The sequence below is a fragment of the Sphaeramia orbicularis genome, chromosome 16 (genome assembly GCF_902148855.1).
Source record: "Sphaeramia orbicularis chromosome 16, fSphaOr1.1, whole genome shotgun sequence".
Taxonomy (NCBI): domain Eukaryota; kingdom Metazoa; phylum Chordata; class Actinopteri; order Kurtiformes; family Apogonidae; genus Sphaeramia; species Sphaeramia orbicularis.
The window spans coordinates 58,889,311-58,910,800 of NC_043972.1; the positions used below are offsets into that span (position 1 = coordinate 58,889,311).

The 21,490-nt window shown below is 39.2% G+C and overlaps 1 protein-coding gene and 1 long non-coding RNA gene across 5 annotated transcripts in view; one reads left to right on the plus strand and one right to left on the minus strand.

Moving 5' to 3' along the window:
- Window positions 1–21,490, minus strand: part of lingo4b (leucine rich repeat and Ig domain containing 4b) — a 55,637-nt gene that overhangs the window by 2,564 nt on the left and 31,583 nt on the right. For 2 of the 4 annotated variants that reach the window (XM_030158641.1, XM_030158640.1), the window contains exon 2: window positions 681–732. In XM_030158641.1, the coding sequence (XP_030014501.1) occupies window positions 681–717 (37 nt within the window). In that variant the 5' untranslated portion in view covers window positions 718–732. Of the gene's footprint in view, window positions 1–616; window positions 733–21,490 lie in introns of all 4 variants that reach the window. The other 2 variants (XM_030158643.1, XM_030158642.1) reach the window with 1 other exon arrangement.
- Window positions 17,704–21,490, plus strand: part of LOC115435983 (uncharacterized) — an 18,147-nt gene continuing 14,360 nt past the window's right edge. Inside the window, exon 1 of the long non-coding RNA XR_003937761.1 lies at window positions 17,704–17,856. This is a non-coding gene — a long non-coding RNA (uncharacterized LOC115435983). The remainder of the gene's footprint in view (window positions 17,857–21,490) is intronic.

The following is a 21,490-nucleotide window of genomic DNA, read 5'->3' on the forward strand; positions in this document are numbered from 1 at the left end:
TAAATTATGGATTCAGCATTTAAACATTTAGTATTGAATCACTTATAAACCAGTTCTGATGTGCATTTGTGCTCACACATACACTATTCAGACATGTACTAATGGTTAGGGAATATGTTAGTGTGTATTTTATACTAACTCACACATTTCTTCTCCAATAGATGTCCCATAAACAGTTATTAATACAGGAATTCATTATTTCAGGTAGTTCTAAAGCACTTACTACTCATTAATTCAGTCTATGGTGTGAGCTCATCTAAAGTGTGCACTATCTGTGACATCTAAAGCATTTACAAATGAGATTTAAAGGTTGGCAATGAATAAAGACTCACAAAAGTCTGAGTTATTCTAACAAAAGAAAGACACAGCACATGGGATTATTAAAACAAACTGCATGATTGAATGATGAATGATTATGATTATGAATGATTAGTAAAACATTTATAACTGTGTTTATAAACCACATATTAATGAGTGTTCATGTCAGAAATCTGCTTTATAAATGATGAATTCAGTATTTGTTCATGCTTAACTAATGCTTCATGGTGTGTACTTATTATAAAGTGTTACCAAGTACTTTTAAGAGTCTTCTGAAGGGTAAATAGTAAAAACTTACACTTTCAGTCTCAGAATGCAGATTTTCATAACCAGCTGCAGTCAAGTTGGAATCAGACTCGTCTTAAGTCCAGTGTAGAAGACTAGATCTGTCTGAAACATGTCCTCCTGAATTGCCTAAAATAAAAACAGAGAGAACAAGTGTTCAGAGAATGCAAACCTCTGCCAAGCATGTGTGGATCAATGATTTCTTTTGAAATTAAACAGTTTCTGTATGGAACAGTTGTTCCATACAGCAGAAAAATTGCAGTCAAACATGGTAACTGGTGTCATTTTCCAGGTATTAGTTAGCATTTGAATGTAAGAGAAAACAAATTGTGACCCTCCGCAAATTCCCTGTGTAACTGCGTCCGTAATTTTCGTTGAACAGCAAAAACCAGAACTTATGTCATAGAACATATGTCTATGGATGTGCAAAACACATTTCATAATGATATTTCATAAATTGCATTTTTTATGATTTTCTGAAAATGGTGCATAAAAAATAACACAAGTCAACAGAGCGTAAGGGAAGAGAAATGGAGCGGAACGATATTTTGTACAAAGTTGAAGCTTGGTACTAGTCATGTATATCAAATTATATTAAATTTCAATCAATATTTGTTGAGTTATAATAGAAAATGTGTGGTAAATGGGATTTTCAGTGTTAAATGTAAATGTCCACAGAGTCCACATTCCACAGTGGGTGTGGACAATTTTGTGCCAGATACAAGATGTTGTTCTAAGCTACAGGTGGATCCAATTGGAGGCTAATCAGAGTCGTTTTGAATATTTTATGAATTTTTGAAAATTGCTCAATGATGACAGATAGGAAAACTGTAGATGTTGTGACCTTGCTGTGACCTTGAACTTTGTCCTACTGGGACCAAAATTTAATGGGCTGGTCCCAGGGCCTAGGCCTATCTGTGGGGAAGGTTTGGGGAAGATGGGTGGAAGAGTTTTCCTGTAAAGTTGCTAAAAAACAAACAAACAAACAAACAAACAAACAAACAAACAAACACAAAGCAAAGTGATCACAATACCTCCTGGTGGAGGTAATAAACATGTGCTTTTAGAATTGAAACACTTAAGGATGCATTGAAGTATGACTATGAGTTTAATCAGTGAACTTTTAAAGGGTTCATGTGACATTGGAGCCTACATGAGGTTGTATGAAATGTTTTAATTTATCACATGTTCAACAGAAAAAGTAGGAGATGTTCCATTTTAAATGAAGGCTAATGCGTACGTTTTCCCTTCTTTTGTTCTGAGCCTCAGTGGCATCTTGCTTTAGGTTCCAAACATATAAACATGGACTGAGGGGATGATAAAACAGCCCAGACATTTTCTCCTGTCCATCAGCGTCAGTATTCAAACCATCAAGTGTTCCTGGAAAACTAGTTTAAAGAACAAGTGGTGCACAAGTGTTATCATTAACGAAAACTGACGAAATGACGAAAACTAGAATTGAAAAAACATTTTTGTTAACTGCAATAAATAAAAAGTACAATTAAAAGAAAAAAAACGATAACTAACTGAACCTGTATTGTGTGTTTACAAACTACAACAGGTAAAAATTATGGATAAAATTCCCTTCATTTTCGTCTTTGTCAATGTCATGATATATCATGATATATCGTATCGTGATTTTAATTGTATCGCCAGATTCTTGCCGATACACACCTCTACTTAAATGTATGATGGTGCTGAAGGTCAGAGAAGTGCCACCTGGGGTTCAAAGTTGATTGATGCCAAATTTTGTTGGAAGCATGACACAAAAATAAGAACTGATGTGTGATATGATGCAACACTTCCTCTGATGATGAGGGCTTATGTTCCCTGTACATCTGATCCTCCCACAGACAGAGTGGGCCATAGTAACACTCAACACCAGTGTCATTACTGGGTCAGGCCTGATGCTAGATGTCTGTCAAAGTGCAGATGAGGCGTCTGTGGGATGAAAGCTCCGCCCCCAGGGGAAGCATCTGGACTGATGAACGCCAGCTGGAGTCCGACAGCAACGGGCCAAATGACCACCAAAGCATTCTGACTGTGCTGATGTCCAACTAATAATAAATAAATGTAGTTAAAAAGAGGTAGAAAGAAATGTTTCAAAATAGGTATACGGAAGATGAGGGATAAAAATAGTATCTGACAGTAATATAGTAACAGTAAGCTTAAAATTATTCAGAAATATTGACTCTAGATGGTAGATGTGTTCTTTGTTGTTGATTTTTTTATTTATTTATTTATTTTTTATTATTATTATGGTGTGATTGCTCGGTGCTGTACACATTTAAGGTGATGTATGCAATGTATTAGTTGAAAAGTACTGGCAAAAAATAAGCTTTTGCTTCTAGCCTACACTGTAAAAAAAAAAAAAATCTGTAATTTAACAGAATTTTCACTGTTTATTTTACAGATTTTTCCTGTATTTTTAATATACAGGAAAATATCAATGAAATGACAAAAACAGACTGTGATTTTACATGTCAAATGTAAAATAACATGAAAAAACTGTAACTGTGAATAACCATAAATTTTCAATTTTGTAAAAGAATTTTTTTCTTTTTTCACAGAAAAATACAGTTAAAATACATTTGCAAATGTATCATAATTTCACAAATATTTCTTTTCTTTTTATGAGATTAAACTGTTAATTTAAAGTTTAATACTGTAAAACAAAATATTAAAACCAGATAAAATTACTGACAATTAACCATAAAAGAAGTATTTGTTCTGTCAGTTGAACCAGACTTGTTTGTTAATTGACAAATATCTTGTGTAATTACAGGAGGTTTCACAACAAAAATGTTGAATAAATGTATTTTTGTGAATGTAGAACATGTATAAGCACTGATAAACTGTCCAAATACAGTTTTTATCAGTGGATTGGACAACTGAGTCTCATTGAAAATTATTTATAGATATGTTTATAGGTAATTTGATTGTTTCAAAGCATGTAAATAATCTTTATTAAACATTAAAAAGTCCAAAAATATGTCAAATCTCGTCTAAAGTTAGGGCAAAAAAATGTATTTTAATTGTGGAAAATTACCATATTTTTATGAGATGGTTATTTTCCGTTATTTTACAGTATTTTTTCGGCACCCCTGCTGCTGGAATAATACTGTTTTGTTTTTGTTTTTTTGTTTTTTTTTTACAGTGTATTCCTTTTTTTGGTTTTTATGTTTATTACGATTAATGTACTGAGTACAATGATTGATGTAATACCAAATAAATTCATTCATTCATTCATTCATTCATTCAAATGTGGACAATTTAAGATCAATATAGTTTGGATTAAACTGTCAATTATAGATGAGATTTATGCTGGATTTTTTACACTTTATAGAGTTAAATTCAGTCATCCATATTTATGTAAATTTGTGTACTATGCACCCACCCACATACTCAGAGGGTTAATACAGTGGACTAGGTAATAAATACAAAAATATTATAATAAAAAATAATGGTCTCATAAGTTGATATCAGTTATTATCACAATAACTGTGAAACTTTTATGTCTGTTCCATTTACGACTGCTTTTGGCTCTAGGAGACAGTGAAGGTAAGGTACACTGTAAAAAAAAACAAAAAACAAACTGTGAACAAACGGTAATATTCTGGCAGCAGGGGCGCCAAAAAAATACTGTTAAATAACAGAAAATAACCATCTCATAAAAATATGGTAATTTTCCATCGTTAAAATACAGTTTTTTGCCCTAACTTTACATGTGATTTTGCTTCTTTTTTTTTACTTTGACTTTTTTCAAATGTATTTTAACTGTATTTTTCTGTAAAAAAAAATTATTTTAAAAAATGGAAATTTTTTGGTTATTCACAGTTACAGTTTTTTCATGTTATTTTACATTTGACATGTAAAATCACAGTCTGTTTTTGGAATTTCATTGATATTTTCCCGTATCTTAAAAATATAGGAAAAATCTGTAAAATAAACAGATTCTGCTAAATTACAGATTTTTTTTTACAGTGTAAGCAAATGGTCAACTCTGGGTTTCAACTTTTCATTATGGTCAAAACAAACACTTGTCAAGCAATGGAACATTTTACAAATGTAGAGAATTTTAATAGTGAGGGATCGCACTGATCATAATATAATCTATAACGAAGTCAAAGCAACTAGGAAACAAAAGGTGAGAGCAGAAGAAAACCCAGTGTCAGGGTAAGTGCATTCTACTGTTGGTGCCTGGTCCTGCAGCTGAATAAACATGACTGAGGTGATGAGATAAATCATGTATGTGCAGTGTTTGGAACAAAACAAAAAACAAAAAAAAAACTGACCTTGAAAATGCAATGAAATTTTTAACACTGCATTTCAAATTCCCCTCCATAAAACATAAAGTACACGCACACTGAGCCAAACGGTGCTAAGTAATAAGCCCAAATCTGATCGAATGCAGCCAAAAAAAAGCAAACGGTTCCATACACGGAATATTCCAGACAGTATGAGTGGAACTGCAGCAGCTGAGGCCTCCTGTCCCTGTTCTGAGAGGGTAGGGTCATAGTGTTATAGGGTCATAGTGTTAAAGGGTCATAGGGTCAAAGGGTTATAGGGTTATAGATAGGGCTGTGTGTCGGCAAGAATCTGGCGATACGATACAAATCCCAATACTAGGATCACGATATGATATATCACAATATATCATGATACTGTTAAAAAGGCAATTTTTTTGTTTGTTTCTTTTTTTAACTCTTTCAATGCCATGGGCCGATTAAATCGGCTTTACGAATACAACCTTTAAAGTGCCACGGGCCGATCAGATCGGCTTTGGAGAACACGCCATGTTTGTGTACAAACAAACCATCCACCCCCATTTCTTTCTCACATTTTGATGACGTTCTTTCTGTGTCCCCTTTTTGAGACCAGACGGGAATTTGAGGTCACGTGACTGAATAAATTATGCAAATTACGATCAATAATGAATCGGCTGCGTCCGGTGCGTTCTGAATCTAAGTAGCAATCGGTCGGATGTTACCGAGCGGTTTTTGACCAAGGAAGAGCTCGCGTTTCGTTTTCTGCTTGGGAAATTTTATGAATGAATTTATGAATGAAATCATATACAAATTAGATGGCCATTTTGTAGTAATATCATAAACACAGCGATCTGTCAAAACAGTCCCATCTGCTAGAAAATGAGTTCTGATGACGATTCAGACTTCGATTATAAAAATGACGCGAAATACTGAAAAACGGCCAAATTCTGTGGCACTTTTAAGGCTTATTAGCCCCTTAACTGTCTGGCACCGAAAGAGTTAAATGATTATTTCCTTGAAGAATTGAATTCTACCAGAAATATATACAAATACTGAACACATTTTTATTTGTTCAGAACAGGATCTAATGCTATATCACAAAATGTTCCTGTGTTCAAACTGAAATTCTGTTTTACAGACATTACAGTTTCAGATCCTGTTCAAATGTTCATATTCTATTGGTTCAGAACTAACATCAGAACATTATTTTCATGCAATCCTAACAAAGGAACTAACATTATTTAATAAAAGAGTGTTAAATAAGAATAATAAATAAAATATAAACAAAAAACAAAAACAAAAGAACAAAAATGAACCTCCACAATATCTGCATTTGAATAAATGCCTAAAAATATTGATACAGTATTGTGAAATGAAATATTGTGATATATTGCAGAACTGATATTTTCTTACAGCCCTACATGTATTAAAGTCATGGGTAGACCATGTATATACCGTTTATTAAACTCAAAATACACTCTTCCTTCAATTTAAACTTCTTCATGTCTGCATTTAGTGGTTTACAATTTAAACGGATGCTGAGAAGAAAACTTTTCATAACTGATCTTTTATGAAATTTATCGTCTTACTTCGCTGCACTTTCCCAGGCTTTCTCCGTCTCAACTTTGACAAAAAATGCTAAAAACCTAGACATGTTCTGTCCTCTTCTTATGTTTCTCATAATTCTTGGATCAGTTACTGTAAAAGTATTCCCCTGCATGATTTAGGTCCACACAACAGAAACCTTCACATACTGACACCATCGAAGGGCCTTTTGAGCACCTCTTAGTAAATGTGTGCTTACTGGTCCAGAAGTAAATGAAACTGAAAAGCACAGTTCAACTGACCAAGAGCTTGACTGAGCTGATACACTTCTAATGATCTAAAGCAGGGCTGTCAAACTCATTTTAGTTTAGTTCCACATTCACCCCAGAATGATCTGAAGTGGCCGAACCAGTAAAATAATAACAGTAAAAAAAGTAAAATTACATTATGATAATTTTCACATCTACAACATTTCCTTAAAAATCTGAATAACATGAACAACTTGAAGTGTCTCAAGAAAAACAACTGCGATTTTAACAATATTCTGCCTCAGTTTATCATTTATACATGTGCATGACAACTTACATTATTATTACAAATACACAAAACATTTAATAACAAGCAGAATATTGGTAAAATTGCATTTACTTCTCTTAAGACTTTTCAGGTTGTTCATATTTGTTCAGGTTATTCACATTTTTTGTATAAGGATCATTTGTTAATGCACACATTTTCATGTAATTTTACTTTTTTACGCTAAAACAAAGATAAAATCTGCCGCTGTCATTATTTATAGGTTATGATACTACTTTACTGGTCTGACCCAAATGAGATCTAATTGGTCTGCATGTGGAACCTGAATTAAAATGATTTTTTCACCATTGATTGTTAGTATCTTCAGTGTAATTTTTGCATTTCAAAAATTCATCCTACGGGCCAGATTGGACCCTTTGGTGGCCTGGATTTAGCCCCCAGGCCGCATGTTTGACACCTGTGATCTAAAGTGTCAATGGAATTTAGACACATCCAAGTAAAACCTTAAATATGGCTTCCCCACCACAGCATAAAGACACCGAGAACAGACGCAGACGCTGAAACACTATTAAAAACAAACACAAGCGGTGCAGTCGTCTGACAGAAGACTCTGCAGAATGTGCAAGACAACGAACCACAACAACCACTAACTCCTGTTTGATTTGAATGAAATATGTTCAGCTCCACTAGAGAAGAAATCATATAAAAATACTAAATGTTTCACCATGGTCTTATTGTTGCCGTCCAGTCTATGGGTGTAACCGAGGGCAAAGCTAAGACCAGCTTCAGCTTTGGCCCAAAGTGGCAGAAATTTGACTTCAAAGGCCTCTGGTCACATCTATAAATAACACAACACCACATCTACCTGGAAAAATGTGAAATTCCATTGATGAGATACTTATTTGACATCACACTGAGTAAATGTGGATGCACTGAAGGTTAGGGGAACAAAAACTGGACAGTTTCTCATGTATAATTTCCAAAAATTCAAACTTTACATCCAATCCATTTGGATGTGAACCAAGGTTATTATCATTAACGAAAACAAATGAAATGACAAAAAGTAGAATTGAAGAAACATTTTCGTTGACTGAAATAAATAAAAACTATAATTAGAAGAAAAAAAAAAAACAACGATAACTAACTGAAACTGTATTGTGTGTTTACAAAACTAACTAAAACATGTAAAAATGATGGATCAAATTCCCTCAGTTTTCATCTTTGTCAATCTCGGATTAATACGAAATCGATTTATTTCGCTCTAGCAATTTTAGCTAGTGGCACCATATGATCCGTCACTTGTGGTTTCCAGTCGTCTTCTGGTCCCCACTCTACCTGGAAACATGGAGACTAAAGTTGGGAGAAAGCAGCAGAGTCCTGTCTGGGATTTATTTGAATACGATGGAGAAGAAGAGAAAAGATAGAAAAAAACAAAACAAAAAAACCTAAAATTAATACTAAAACTGAACTAAAACGAAGCATTTAGAAAATAACAAAATTAATAAAAACTAGCAAACCTGCTCTAAAAACTAATTAAAACTAACTGAATTAGAGAAAAAAAAAGTCAAAACTAAATAAACCTAAACTATAATGAACTAGAAGCCCTCGGAGAGTGCAGACCTCCACCAAGGCAGATCAGTGCCCCCACCCCCGATCACCATCAAAATGTAATCATTTGTTCCTTGTGCCAGTATCAACATTTCATGAAATTTTCATCCAAATCCGTCCTTAACTTTTTGACTTATCTTGCACACAGACAGACAGACAGACAAACCAACGCTGGCAAAAACATAAACCTCCTTGGTGGAGGTAAAAATCCAAGACTTATAATCTTGCATCGAAAGAAGGGATAAAATGCCGTGCAGATCTCCACAGAAGGCTCACCCTGGTCACATGACCAACAGACCAGTCTAACATTCAGCTCAGAGGTGAACCAACACTAAGGGTCGGTCTCACATTAGGAGTGGCAGCCGTCGTCCTGGTAAAAGCAGGTTCAGGACTCATTATGGTCTGACATGTTGCATTGTGACCCATCAGCTGTTCGTCCTCCAGTCCCACTGTAAAAGTCCATGAGTCAGTGGGTACTTACCCTCAGAAAGCCCCCAGAACTGTCTGATCCAAAGCACACTGGACTGTCCCCCCAGTCCCATCACACTTCAGCTGAGCCTCTGAAGCAGCTCATGGTAGACGGGGGCTGGCAGGTGTGGGACACCCCCAGGGGGGAGGGGGGTTCAGTCACCAAACTCTTTTAACCAATCAGGACCTGTCCTCCTCTGAGACCCTAGACCAGGGCTCTCAAACTCCTGTTCTTTCAGGTTCCACATTCAGTCCGATTGATCTGCAGTGGGCCAGACCAGTGAAATAAAAACAGAATAACACATAAATAATGACAACTGCAAATGTTTGTCTTTGTTTTAGTGTTAAGAAAAAAAAAAATCATGAAAATACTTCCTTTTATAAACTATCCAAACAAAAAAGATGTGAATAACCTGAAAAAACTAACATTTCTTAAGAAAAATAAGTGCAAATTTAACAATCTTCTGCCTCCACTTCTCATTAGTCCATGTGCATTATGGTTCAGATCTACAAAGACACTAAACACTGAGGAACAGGAAGAAAAGAGTTCAAACTGGACTGAATTTTCTTTAGACATTTCAGGTTGTTCATATTTGTTCAGGTTATTCACATTTTATTGTTACAGGATAGTTTGTAAATGTAAATATTTTCATAATTTAACATTATTTTTTTGCACTAAAACAAAGAAAAAAATTTGAAGTTGTTCATTCAAGATTTTTTTGCTAAGTTCAAGATTTTTTTTTACTTAATTGAAGATTTTTTTCGCTTAATTCAACATTTTTTCCCTTAATTCAAGCTATTTGTTGTTTTTTTTTGCTTAATTTAATTCAAGACTGTGGAATTTTTGCACTTTGCCAAACCATCCCAGGGGCCAGAGTGGAACCTTTGGTGGGACGCATGTTTAAGACCCCTGCCCTATATACATCACAAAGGCCAGGGCACCTAAAGGACACGACCCCGAAGTCAAGACCAGGACTGACCCCATGTGTCCATTCAGACGGGGGGGGGGCATAAACGCAGTCAGAATTTTAACATGTATTTCTCACCCTGATGGGAACGCAGTCACATGAGTGTCATGTTACGGCCGTAATTACTCCAACTATTCTCTATTTACTGCACAAGCACTTGTTTCTATTACTGATGGGGTTTCAAATGAAAGCACGACAAGAGTCAGTGGAAGATCTGTAATTACAAAGATAATCCAGTCATTAAAGACAGAAGACCAGCCATGTCTGCAACGTTATTTATGGGACACACAGTCTGTGAGACAAACAGAAAACACAGAAGAGGGGACAGAGGACAGAGAAGAAGGGACAGAGGAAAGAGAAGAAGGGACAGAGGAAAGAGGGCAGAAAAAAGAGGACAGATGACAGAGAAGAAGGGACAGAGGACAGAGAAGAAGGGACAGAGGAAAGAGAAGAAGGGACAGAGGACAGAAAAAAGAGGACAGACTGTGAGACACATGTTCCTGCAAGAACAGCAAAGAAGACAAACAGAACACAGATATACAGTGAAAAACAGAAGGAGGGATTACATCCAACTGTTTATTAAAAAAAAAAACAGAGCTGTGATGGTGAGATAAAAAAAGAAAAGAAAAAGAAAAGGAAAGGAAAACAATGGGTAAAGGAAAGAAAATATAAATAAAAGGAGAAGAAAATAAAATAAAGGAAAGGAAAGAAAAGATAATGAAAGGGAAAAGAAAAAGAAGGACAAGGTAAAAACAAGAAAAGGTAAAGAAAAGGAAGGAAAGGATAGGAAAGGAAAAGAAAGGGAAAAACAAAGAAAATAAAAGAAAAAGAAAGGGTAAAGGAAAGGAAATGTAAAGAAAAGGAAAAGAAAGAAAAGGTAATGAAAGGGAAAAGAAAAGAAAGGAAAAGGTAAAGACAAGAAAAAAGAAAGGAAAGGAAAAGGTAATGAAAGGGAAAAGAAAAAAATGGTAAAGAAAAGAAAAGAAAAGAAAAGAAAAGCTGAATCATTTTAACCCAGTTTGCCCAGTTGTCAGATGTGGACAAACTGAAAGGTGAGTGTGAATCAGTGAAAGAAGAACAGATTGAGTGAAAGAACAGATTGAGTGAAGGACGACTGAAGCGATAGACAACACCATCAGGAAGATCAAAGATGGAAAACAGCAAGGAAATTTACCCATGATGCAAAGCTGTCAGATTACCTGTTCCACCTGTCAGACGCTCACCCAACAGCCCCTGAAATACTCCACACCACAGACCACCACGGACCACCACAGACCACCACGGACCACCATAGACCACCATGGACCACCACGGACCACCACGGACCACCATGGACCACCATAGACCACCACGGACCACCACAGACCACCATAGACCACCACGGACCACCACGGACCACCACGGACCACCATAGACCACCACGGACCACCATAGACCACCACGGACCACCATGGACCACCATGGACCACCATAGACCATCACGGACCATCACGGACCACCATGGACCACCATGGACCACATGAATGAAGAACAGGCTCTGAACGTTCCCTGAACTCTAATGGATGGACTTGACCTTCTCTGTTGCTGTTTTTCTGAACATTCAGTCCAAACGTGTCATTAATTGGAAAGAAAACCGAACTGAGTTCAGACAGACACCAACAGGTCTACGCTCCAAACCTCTGAAATGTTTGGGACAGTTTAAAGGTGGGGTCTGAGATGTTTTCCTGGAGCATTTTTTACTATATTGCTTAAAATCCCCTTCACACCCCGATTACAACTAATAAATTAAATGCTCTAACACAAAAATTAAAAAAAAATAATTAGTCACTTGTGGAAAAGACTGGACTGAAAAAACACCGTCCAATCATTTTGAGCGCCCACTCGAAATAGTTGAATGGTGATGTGTATAGAATTATATTTGTGCCAGTTTCTTGAGCGAGCAATGATAGATTCTGAGCACACAATTAGAGATTTTGAGCACATAAAAATATATTTTACGAGCACATCAATTATATTTCAAAAAGAAATCACGTTTGAGCAAACAAAAATTGATATTGTGCTCCATAAATGCGTTTGCATGTTAGTTTTACTCATAACGTTCTCTCACAAATTCTTTCCATGGCGCACAAACAGACCGCTGCGCTCGCTCACTTTCCCCTTCCCTCTCTCGCTCAACCTCCCTCTCCCTGCGCGCTCAGGTTGTCGTGTCCGCATGCTCAACTTGACACACACGTTACAACTGTGCCACAAAACCAACCAATCGGAGAGCTTGTGGAAGTACACTCTGACTGGCAGTTCGCTCTCCAATTAGCTCGCTAGTTACATTTACCCGAGACAATAAACATAATAATAATAAATACTGACCGAAGTTTGTGTAGAATCAATTCCTCCTCTTCCGATCTGTGTCTGTCTCATTGTGCGCTTTTTTCGGGTAAATGTAACTAGCGAGCTAATGGGAGAGCTAACAGCCAGTCAGAGTGTACTTCTGCAAGCTCTCCGATTGGTTGGTTTTGTGGCACAATTGTAACGTGTGTGTCAAGTTGAGCGTGCGGACACGACAACCTGAGCGCGCAGGGAGAGGGAGGTTGAGCGAGAGAGGGAAGGGGAAAGTGAGCGAGCGCAGCGGTCTGTTTGTGCGCCATGGAAAGAATTTGTGAGAGAACATTCTGAGTAAAACTAACATGCAAACGCATTTATGGAGCACAATATCAATTTTTGTTTGCTCAAGCATAATTTCTTTTTGAAATATAATTGATGTGCTCGTAAAATATATTTTTATGTGCTCAAAATCTCTAATTGTGTGCTCAGAATCTATCGTTGCTCGCTCAAGAAACTGGCACAAATATAATTCCATACATATGTCTATCAAACTCAACTGCCATTCGCCCCTCCCCCCTCTGTTCGTACCCCTCTTCGAACACGAATCGTGCGTTCCCAGAGCTTTGAAGTACTTGTACAGGAAGGGAAGCCGGAACCTGGTTTTATGAGTTCTGTTAGGACGGAAAGTTCCGCAGCAAACTGCTTAGTCACCAACATAAACCAGTATAAATGTACGGTTAGTCACACAGGTCTGGACTGGGGCTGTTCTGGAACAGCGGGGGGGGGTACGTATGCATGGATACGCCAGCCGGAGCCTCAGACGGGGTCGGAGCTGGGGCCGTAGGCGGAGCCGGAGCCGTAGGCGGAGCCGGAGCAGAGCCTCAGCCGGCGAACTGTTGCTGTGCAGCGCTCGTGAACCCTCGGGAACAAGCACTGCGTGTGCCACTACTCTGGAGGCGTGGCTTCAGAGGGACGTCTGAAGAAAGGGGTTTGGACTTTTGAACTGAGCATTTTCAATATGTAGCTGCTCTAACAGTTTTTTTTACATCTCATACCCCACCTTTAAGCCTTTGAAGTAGTTTTTTTTTTTTTTTTAATTTGGTTTGGGGTGAGGGGTTAGGTTTTAGGGCATAGGGTTGGGGGTTGGGGGTTAGGGGTTCGGGTTAGGGCCTGTTAATGTGGAGGATATGGGATGGATCTTTGAGGATTCTGTGAAACTGATGATCACCCCTCTGTTCGTATATTTATTGGAGGGTCTGGTCGTCTTTGTTTCCTTTTACTTTCATGACAGTTTGACCAGTTTCTCTTTGTCTAATCCACTTACATTAACATTCATGAACTTAACCAGGATGCCCTGTTCATTAAATTTATTATATAATTGTGGAAGACAGTTTAGAGATGTATATTTTTTGCATTAAATTTTACAAAATGCGTTCAAGTATTAGTAATAGGAAAAATGATTAAAAAAAAAAAAAACATACACTGTCTCAAAACTTCAAAAGTCTGTCATTTATTAACTTACTTATTAATCCACTTGGACATCAAATACTTCAGACTCACTCATTATATTTAAGTTAAAAAACTTGAATTACTATGTAGCAGATTTTTTATATTAAGTAGTGTTTTTTTGCTTTGTTTTTTTCCTCTATGGTGGATACACATTAGAAGCGGTGCAGGTATTTTTTGCATTTTTTCAACCAAAGACAAAGTCATCATTTGAAGAGCAGAACAGGCGTGTGTCCACATGTGTCCAACTCCAGTCAGGTCCTAATTCTCTCTAATCCATTAGTCCAGGGGTGTCAAGCTCATTTTAGTTCGATGTGATCACCAGTAAAATAACAGAATAATAACCTACACTGCAGAAAAAAAAAACCCAAAAAAAACAAAACGGTAAGATTCTGGCAGCTGGGGCGCCAAAAAAATACTGTTAAATAACAGAAAATAACCATCTCATAAAAAAACAGTAATTTTCCATAATTAAAATACAGTTTTTTGCCCTAACTTTACATGTGATTTTGCATGTTTTTTTTTACTTTTTAATGTTTAATAAAGAATATTTACATGTATTAAACAATCAAATTACCTATAAATATTTATATAAATAATTTTTTATGAGACTCAGTTGTACAATTGTAATTTCACAAATATTTCTTTTCTATTTATGAGATTAAACTGTTAATTTAAAGTTTAATACTGGAAAAAAAAAAAAATTAAAACCAGATAAAATTACTGACAATTAACTGTAAAAGAAGTATTTGTTCTGTCAGTTTAACCAGACTTGTTTGTTAATTGACAAATATCTTGTGTAATTACAGGAGGTTTCACAACAAAAATGTTGAATAAATGTAATTTTGTGAATGTATAACATGTATAAGCACTGATAAACTGTCCAAATACAGTTTTTATCAGTGGATTGGACAACTGAGTCTCACTGAAAATTATATATATATATATATATATATATATATATATGTAGACAATTTGATTGTTTTAATACATGTAAATATTCTTTATTAAACATTAAAAAGTTAAAAAAAAAAAAAAAAAAAAAAAGCAAAATATCATGTAAAGTTAGGGCAAATACCTATTTTAATTCTGGAAAATAATCGTATTTTTATGAGATGGTTATTTTCTGTTATTTTACAGTATTTTGTCCGCAGCCCTGCTGCTGGAATATTACCATTTTTTTCAGGTCTTTTTTTTTACAGTGATTGTGAAATGAAATATCACGATATATTGCAGAACTGATATTTTCTCACAGCCCTACTCTTGGTCAGTCTGCCTACCCTCAGTCCTGGTCCACAGTTCATCACTTGTCTCCCAGTTAAAGGTGGGGTCTGAGATCTTGGAAAATCGGTTCGAGCAAGCTACATTTTAAAAATACTCAATTCAGAAGTCCAAACCCCTGTCTTCAGACGTCCCTTCAAAGTACTGGCACGCGCAATGCTTGTTCCCGAGGGTTCACGAGCGCTGCATAGCAACAGTTCGCCAGCTCTGCTCTGCCCCGTACCCGGGTTGGGCTCAGACGCCATCTATGGTCCGGTCCGGTCCAGCTGAACCATCTCCAACACCGGCTGAGGCTCCATCCCCTGCTTCGCTCCTGTACGCCTCGGGCTCCTACCTTGACTACGACCCCGGCCGAGGCTCTGGCTAGCGTATCCATGCATAGCTCATTCAGTTTCCTCTAACCCCCCGCTCTTCCAGAACAGCCCCAGTTCAGACCTGTGTGACTAATGGTACATTTCCTACTGGTTTATGTTTGTGACTAAACAATTTGCTGGTGAACTTTCCATCCTAATAGAACTAATATATCCAGGTTCTGGCTATGCTTCCTGTACAAGCGCGCCAGCCTCTGGGAACGCGAAGGGGGGGGGGGGCGTGAATGGCAGTTGAGTTTGATTGACATATTACCATCCAATCATTTCGAGTGGGCGCTCAAAATGATTGGATGGTGTTTTTTCAGTCCTGCTCGTTCCACAGGTGACTGATTTTTAAAATTTTTGTGTTAGAACATTTAATTAATTAGTTGTAATTGGGGTGTGAAGGGGATTTTAAGGAATATAATAAAAAATGCTCCAGAAAAACATCTCCAACCCCACTTTTAAACTGTCTGCCTCTCACCTGGAATCCCTTCTGTTCTCCTGCCCCCCCCCCCCCCCCAACTGTGGGTTTAAATAAAGACACTAAACTGATCCTCACTTCTGTGTGTGTCGCAGTTGGGCCCCTAACCACCCCCTGTGAGAAACTCTCCTTTAAAGCAGTGATATTAGTCTTTTTTTTAATGTAATTCTTCCTTTTCCCATATTTCCCTGTGGTCTCCATAAACTGTAAACGCAGTACTCCTTATCTGACCTCAGGGACAAGCAACCAAACAACTGTCACCAAACAACTGTGACCAACCACTGACGATGACGGAAGCCAGACATCAACCTGCCCTCAGACAGAGGTAAGGTCGCAACGACATCATGGCAATTTTCGCAATTTTAAACATCATGGTTAATTAATCGTCAAGTGGGCTAAAAACTGTCTTATAATGTACAGTAGATTTAGAGTGGAACAAGAGCAATGGAACGACAGCAACGGAGGTACAGACACTACCAGCTGACCACCTGTCTGTGTCCACTACCAACTGACCACCTGTCTGTGTCCACTACCAGCTGACCACCTGTCTGTGTCCACTACCAACTGACCACCTGTCTGTGTCCACTACCAGCTGACCACCTGTCTGTGTCCACTACCAGCTGACCGTCTGTCTGTGTCCACTACCAGCTGACCACCTGTCTGTGTCCACTACCAGCTGACCGTCTGTCTGTGTCCACTTTTATGTTCAGATATAGGGTGTCCAGGGGCCTGCTGTACAAAGACTTGTGTGGATTTCATACGTAAACCTGGCGTACGCCCAAATCCAGAAAAGCCTGTATGCACAAAAAAATCCAGATGAACAAAACTGAGCGAACGCCCACATCCAAGTACATTTCCTCTGTACAACCCAATCAGTGTGGAACTGAGCACATATGTTGGAGTACCAGACCCCTCCCTCTCAACACCCATATTTAAATATGCAAATTAGTATAAACGGGGTCTGCAGGTGGGATTCCCTCTGGGATTCCCCTGTCTGCATGATCAGATGATGACATCAAGGTGGACGTGAAGTGGAGGACGAAACAGGTGGAAGAAGAAGAGAGACGAACTCAGCCCGTTTGAGCAGAAAGTCGACACTACTGTGGGTGACACTGGGGTGACAGGGGCGACTGGGACCACCCCCAAGGTAAATATGTATTTAGTATTTGTGTAAGCCACACATTAGTTCATTCTATGGGTCATACACAGTCTGATCACAGCCAAACTAGATAAAGGTTCATGTGTGATCATGTCAGGAAATCAAAGAGGAAATCAAAGACTTTCTTGTGTTTAATCACTCCATTTATAATTTTCCAAAAGACAATGAGACATAAGAGGGTGAGACACAGTCTCAGCCTGTCACAGACTGTGGCTGCTGATGTGCGTCCTCACCCGTGTCCTCACCCGTGTCCTCACCTGTGCTCACCCGAGTCACAAGCTGGACATCGTGAGGACAATCGGCGGCACCAATGAGCGCTTGGACAGATTTATAAATGTTCCCACAGACATTAATATTACATTAAATGCATTTATCATCAGGCGAATTCTGTGTCCTTGTCTCTTCATGTGGTTGAAATCACATCCTGTTCTAAAGCAGGACTGGCATTGATGGGTCCAGGGTCTGGTTCTGGTGGTGGTGGTGGGGGGGGGGTCAGTGTGTTCATTGTTCGTCTGTGTATCTCCGATGTGCCCATCATTTGGAGGAATGACCTTTTCACATTAGTAACAGTTTCCCAGTGTCACCTGTAAGTGTCGCCAATGGTTCTAAAGCACTAGAAACGCGCGTACACCAGCTATGAAGTTGGTGTGGAGCACTGCACATTTCCACAGTCATGTCACTCTTTGCACATCTGAACATGAGCGTGGTAAAGGGCGTACGCCACGTTTTTGTGTGTACACAACCTTTGTACATGAGGCCCCTGGTGTCCTGCTTTGTGCAGGACTGCACAGCATTATGACCATTCTTTCCACGTCCCGCAAATTGAGACGATGTCCCGCATTCGATTGTCTCTGTCTGTCCAAAGTTCTGGACAGTCGCCTTCCTCCAAACATGACTTTCATTTTATGTTTATGTTTATGTTTATGCATTTGGCAGATGCTTTTTTCCAAAGCGACTTACAGGGGAAAACCAATCAAATCACTCAATCAATCAAATTTTATTTATATAGCGCCAGATCACAAAAAAGTTATCCCATGACACTTTATATATAGAGTTGGTCAAAACCAGACTCTAAACCAATTTACAGAAACCCAACAGAATCCTCCAGGAGCAAACACTTGTGACTGGTGACAGTGGAAGGAAAAACTACCTTTAACAGCAGAAACCTGGAGCAGACCCAGACTCCTGGAGGATGGATGACTGACAGGACCAGCTGGGGTTAAAGAGAGAGAGTAGAGAAAGAGAAAAAGAGAGAGCGATAGAGAAAGAGACTGGGGGAGAGGGGGAGAAGGGGGGAGTAGGGGGAGACACATGGAGGCAGCTGAGGATAAGTGAGTGGTGATGATGAGGGCAGGAGAGAGGCAGGACCACCGCAGCAGGTCCAGAGATAATCCTGGAAGAATCTGTGATAATCGTGGGAAAAACCTTATTAGAATATTTAAAATGGAATGTTTGAAAGTGCTAGGACAGGAGGTGCTCTCGGAAGAGCTGGGTCTTCAGGAGCTTCTTGAAGATAGGCAGGGATGCCTCTGTTCTCATAGTACTTGGTAGAGCGTTCCACCAACGTGGAACGACCCATGAAAAGAGCCTGGATTGTCTTGTACAAGGTCTGGGGACCACCAGACTACATTCCCCAGATGAGTGGAGTGGTTGTGGTGCGACATAAGCTTTTATCAGTGCACCTAAGTAGGTAGGAGCAGACCCACGGAGAATTTTGTAGGCTAGGATTAAAGATTTGAATTTGAAGCGGGCAGCTATGGGTAGCCAGTGTAACTCAATGAGTAAGGGGGTGACATGTGCCCTTTTAGGCTGATTGAAGACCAGATGCGCTGCTGCATTCTGGACCATCTGTAGTGGTTGGACAACACAAGCTGGGAGGCCTGTTAGAAGAGCACTGCAGTAGTCAAGGCAGGAGATAACCATAGTCTGCACCAGGAGCTGGGTGGCCTGTTCGGTTAGGTATGGCCTGATCTTTCTTAGGTTGAACAGAGTGAAACGACATGATCAGGTGACGGAGGCAACGTGATCTGTGAAGGTCAACTGATTATCAATCATGACTCCCAAGTTACGTACTACACTGGTAGGAGCCAGAGGTATGGAGTCGGTACAGATGGAGAAGTCCTGCTGTATGGTTGGCTGAGCTGGGAAGACCAGCAGTTCAGTTTTGGACAGGTTCAGCTGAAGGTGATGGGCTTTCATCCATGCAGATCTGTCAGAGAGACAATCTGAGATCCGCACTGAGACTGTGGAGTTATCAGGTGGGAATGACAGATAGAGCTGGGTATCATCAGCATAGCCATGATATGAGAAGCCGTGTGAGTGGATGATCTGACCGAGTGAGGTGGTGTATATGGCAAAAAGGAGGGGGCCCAACACAGAGCCTTGGGGGACCCCCGTGGTGAGGCGGTGAACTGCTGATGTGTGCCCTAGCCAGGACACACTGAAGGACCGACCAGTAAGGTAAGATTGAAACCAGGAGTGTGCGTGGCCTGTGATGCCCATGTTCCAGAGTATGGATAACAGGATATCATGATTGACAGTGTCAAATGCTGCTGAGAAGTCCAGTAGAATGAGTACTGAAGACTTGGCTGCTGCTCTAGCCTCTTTCAAGGCTTCTGTCACAGACACCAGAGCCGTTTCAGTGGAGTGGCCAATTTTGAAGCCAGATTGGTTGATGTCAAGGAGGTTATTTTGGGAGAGGAATTCTGTGACCTGTTTGAAAACAGCCCTTTCGATGGTCTTAGAAAGGTATGGGAGGAGTGAGACTGGTGGATAATTCTCTACTTGAGTGGGGGTGAGGGAAGGTTTTTTGAGTAGTGGTGTTACCTGCGCTTGTTTAAATACTGTAGGAAATGTTCCTGATGTCAGTGAAGCATTCATCACATGTGTGATTGGTGCTGTGACAGTAGGGGCTACAGACTGTAAGAGGTTGGATGGAATAGGGTCCAACAGGCATGTGGTAGGACGGCTAGAGGAAAGGAGTTTAGACACCTCGTTCTCTGTGAGGGGAGTAAATGAAGGGAATGACGCAGTTGGACTGTTGTCAGTTGAGTTAGTAGTACCCATAGTCAGGGGAGAGGAAGCAGTGTGTGATGCTCATTTTATAGCGGTGACAGCGCTATCACCATTGGCTGTGTCCGCTGTCAATCAACCAACATACACGTGGGGTCAGGAGTCCATCAACCTATCACCTGTGTCCTCCTGAGCTCCGCCCACTGACACAGAAAACAAAGACAGAAGCCTCAGACACCGACATGGAAATACTGGTGGAAATCATGGAAACTCTGCGCAAAAAAACAGAAAATGCTACTACAGAAAAGAATGGAAAATGTTTATACATGAGTGAAAGCAGCGGGGGGGGGGTATTCACAGAGGGTATTCTGTGAACTATGTCCAACTTATTTCTCCATCATGAGTCTGACTTGAAGCGATACACTGTATGTATGTGATGTTTGGTCAGATTTGATCCATATTCCCTTTAACTATTTTTAAGTTTGGAGTTTGAACTGAGAGACTTGAGGCGACAAAATATGTTAAGTGTGTGTGTGTGTGTGTGTATATATATATTTATTTATTTATTTATTTTTTGACAAAATTCCACAGGATATTTACTTTATCTTATTCTATTTTTATTACTGTGTTAGAATGTTAAATGTTTGACTGTTCTGTGTTTGGGTGCACAAAGGTTTTTGGTCCGAGTAATTTTAGTTTGACAGGAAGTGGAAACAGCTGTTCTAATGTTGTCAGTTATGCCTTTTTGTTTTATTACACATAGAGGAGTTTACCTTTAAGGATTGAGAACATGTATTCAAATTTTAAAAAAAGCTGGAAAAAAAAGCAGACATATTTCTAAATGGTCTTGCCTGTAAATATATTTTGGATGTGGGTTCACTTTCGTTTCCATACAGTTTTCGTTCTCTGCTGTCCTCTCCACACCTTCAGGCTCCCACTGTCCAACCCATTCACACCAGTGTGTCTCTGGTAGAGTCAGGCTGTTGTCCTCCAGTTCAGACTGTCTAACCCTGACCCCTGACCCCTGACCCCTGACCCTAACCGTGACCCTGACCCCTGACCCTAATCGTGACCCTAACCCCTGACCCTTGAGGAGGTTGAACCTGTGAACTGATGCCATAAACACACACTGTATCTGATCAGAAGTTAAACTGATTAAACTAAACCTGTACAGACTCCGCCCACATTCACACAGGTCAGTACAGTTATGCCGCGTTTCCAGTACATGGTATCGACTTGACTCAACTCGACTCAACTCTGCCTTTTTGTGTTTCCAATAGGAAAAAGGACCTAGAATCTGGTACCCGGTACTAGTTTTTTAGGTATCACCTCCACTGAGGTTCCAGGACTGGGGACCAGATACTAAAAGGTGACGTGTAAACACT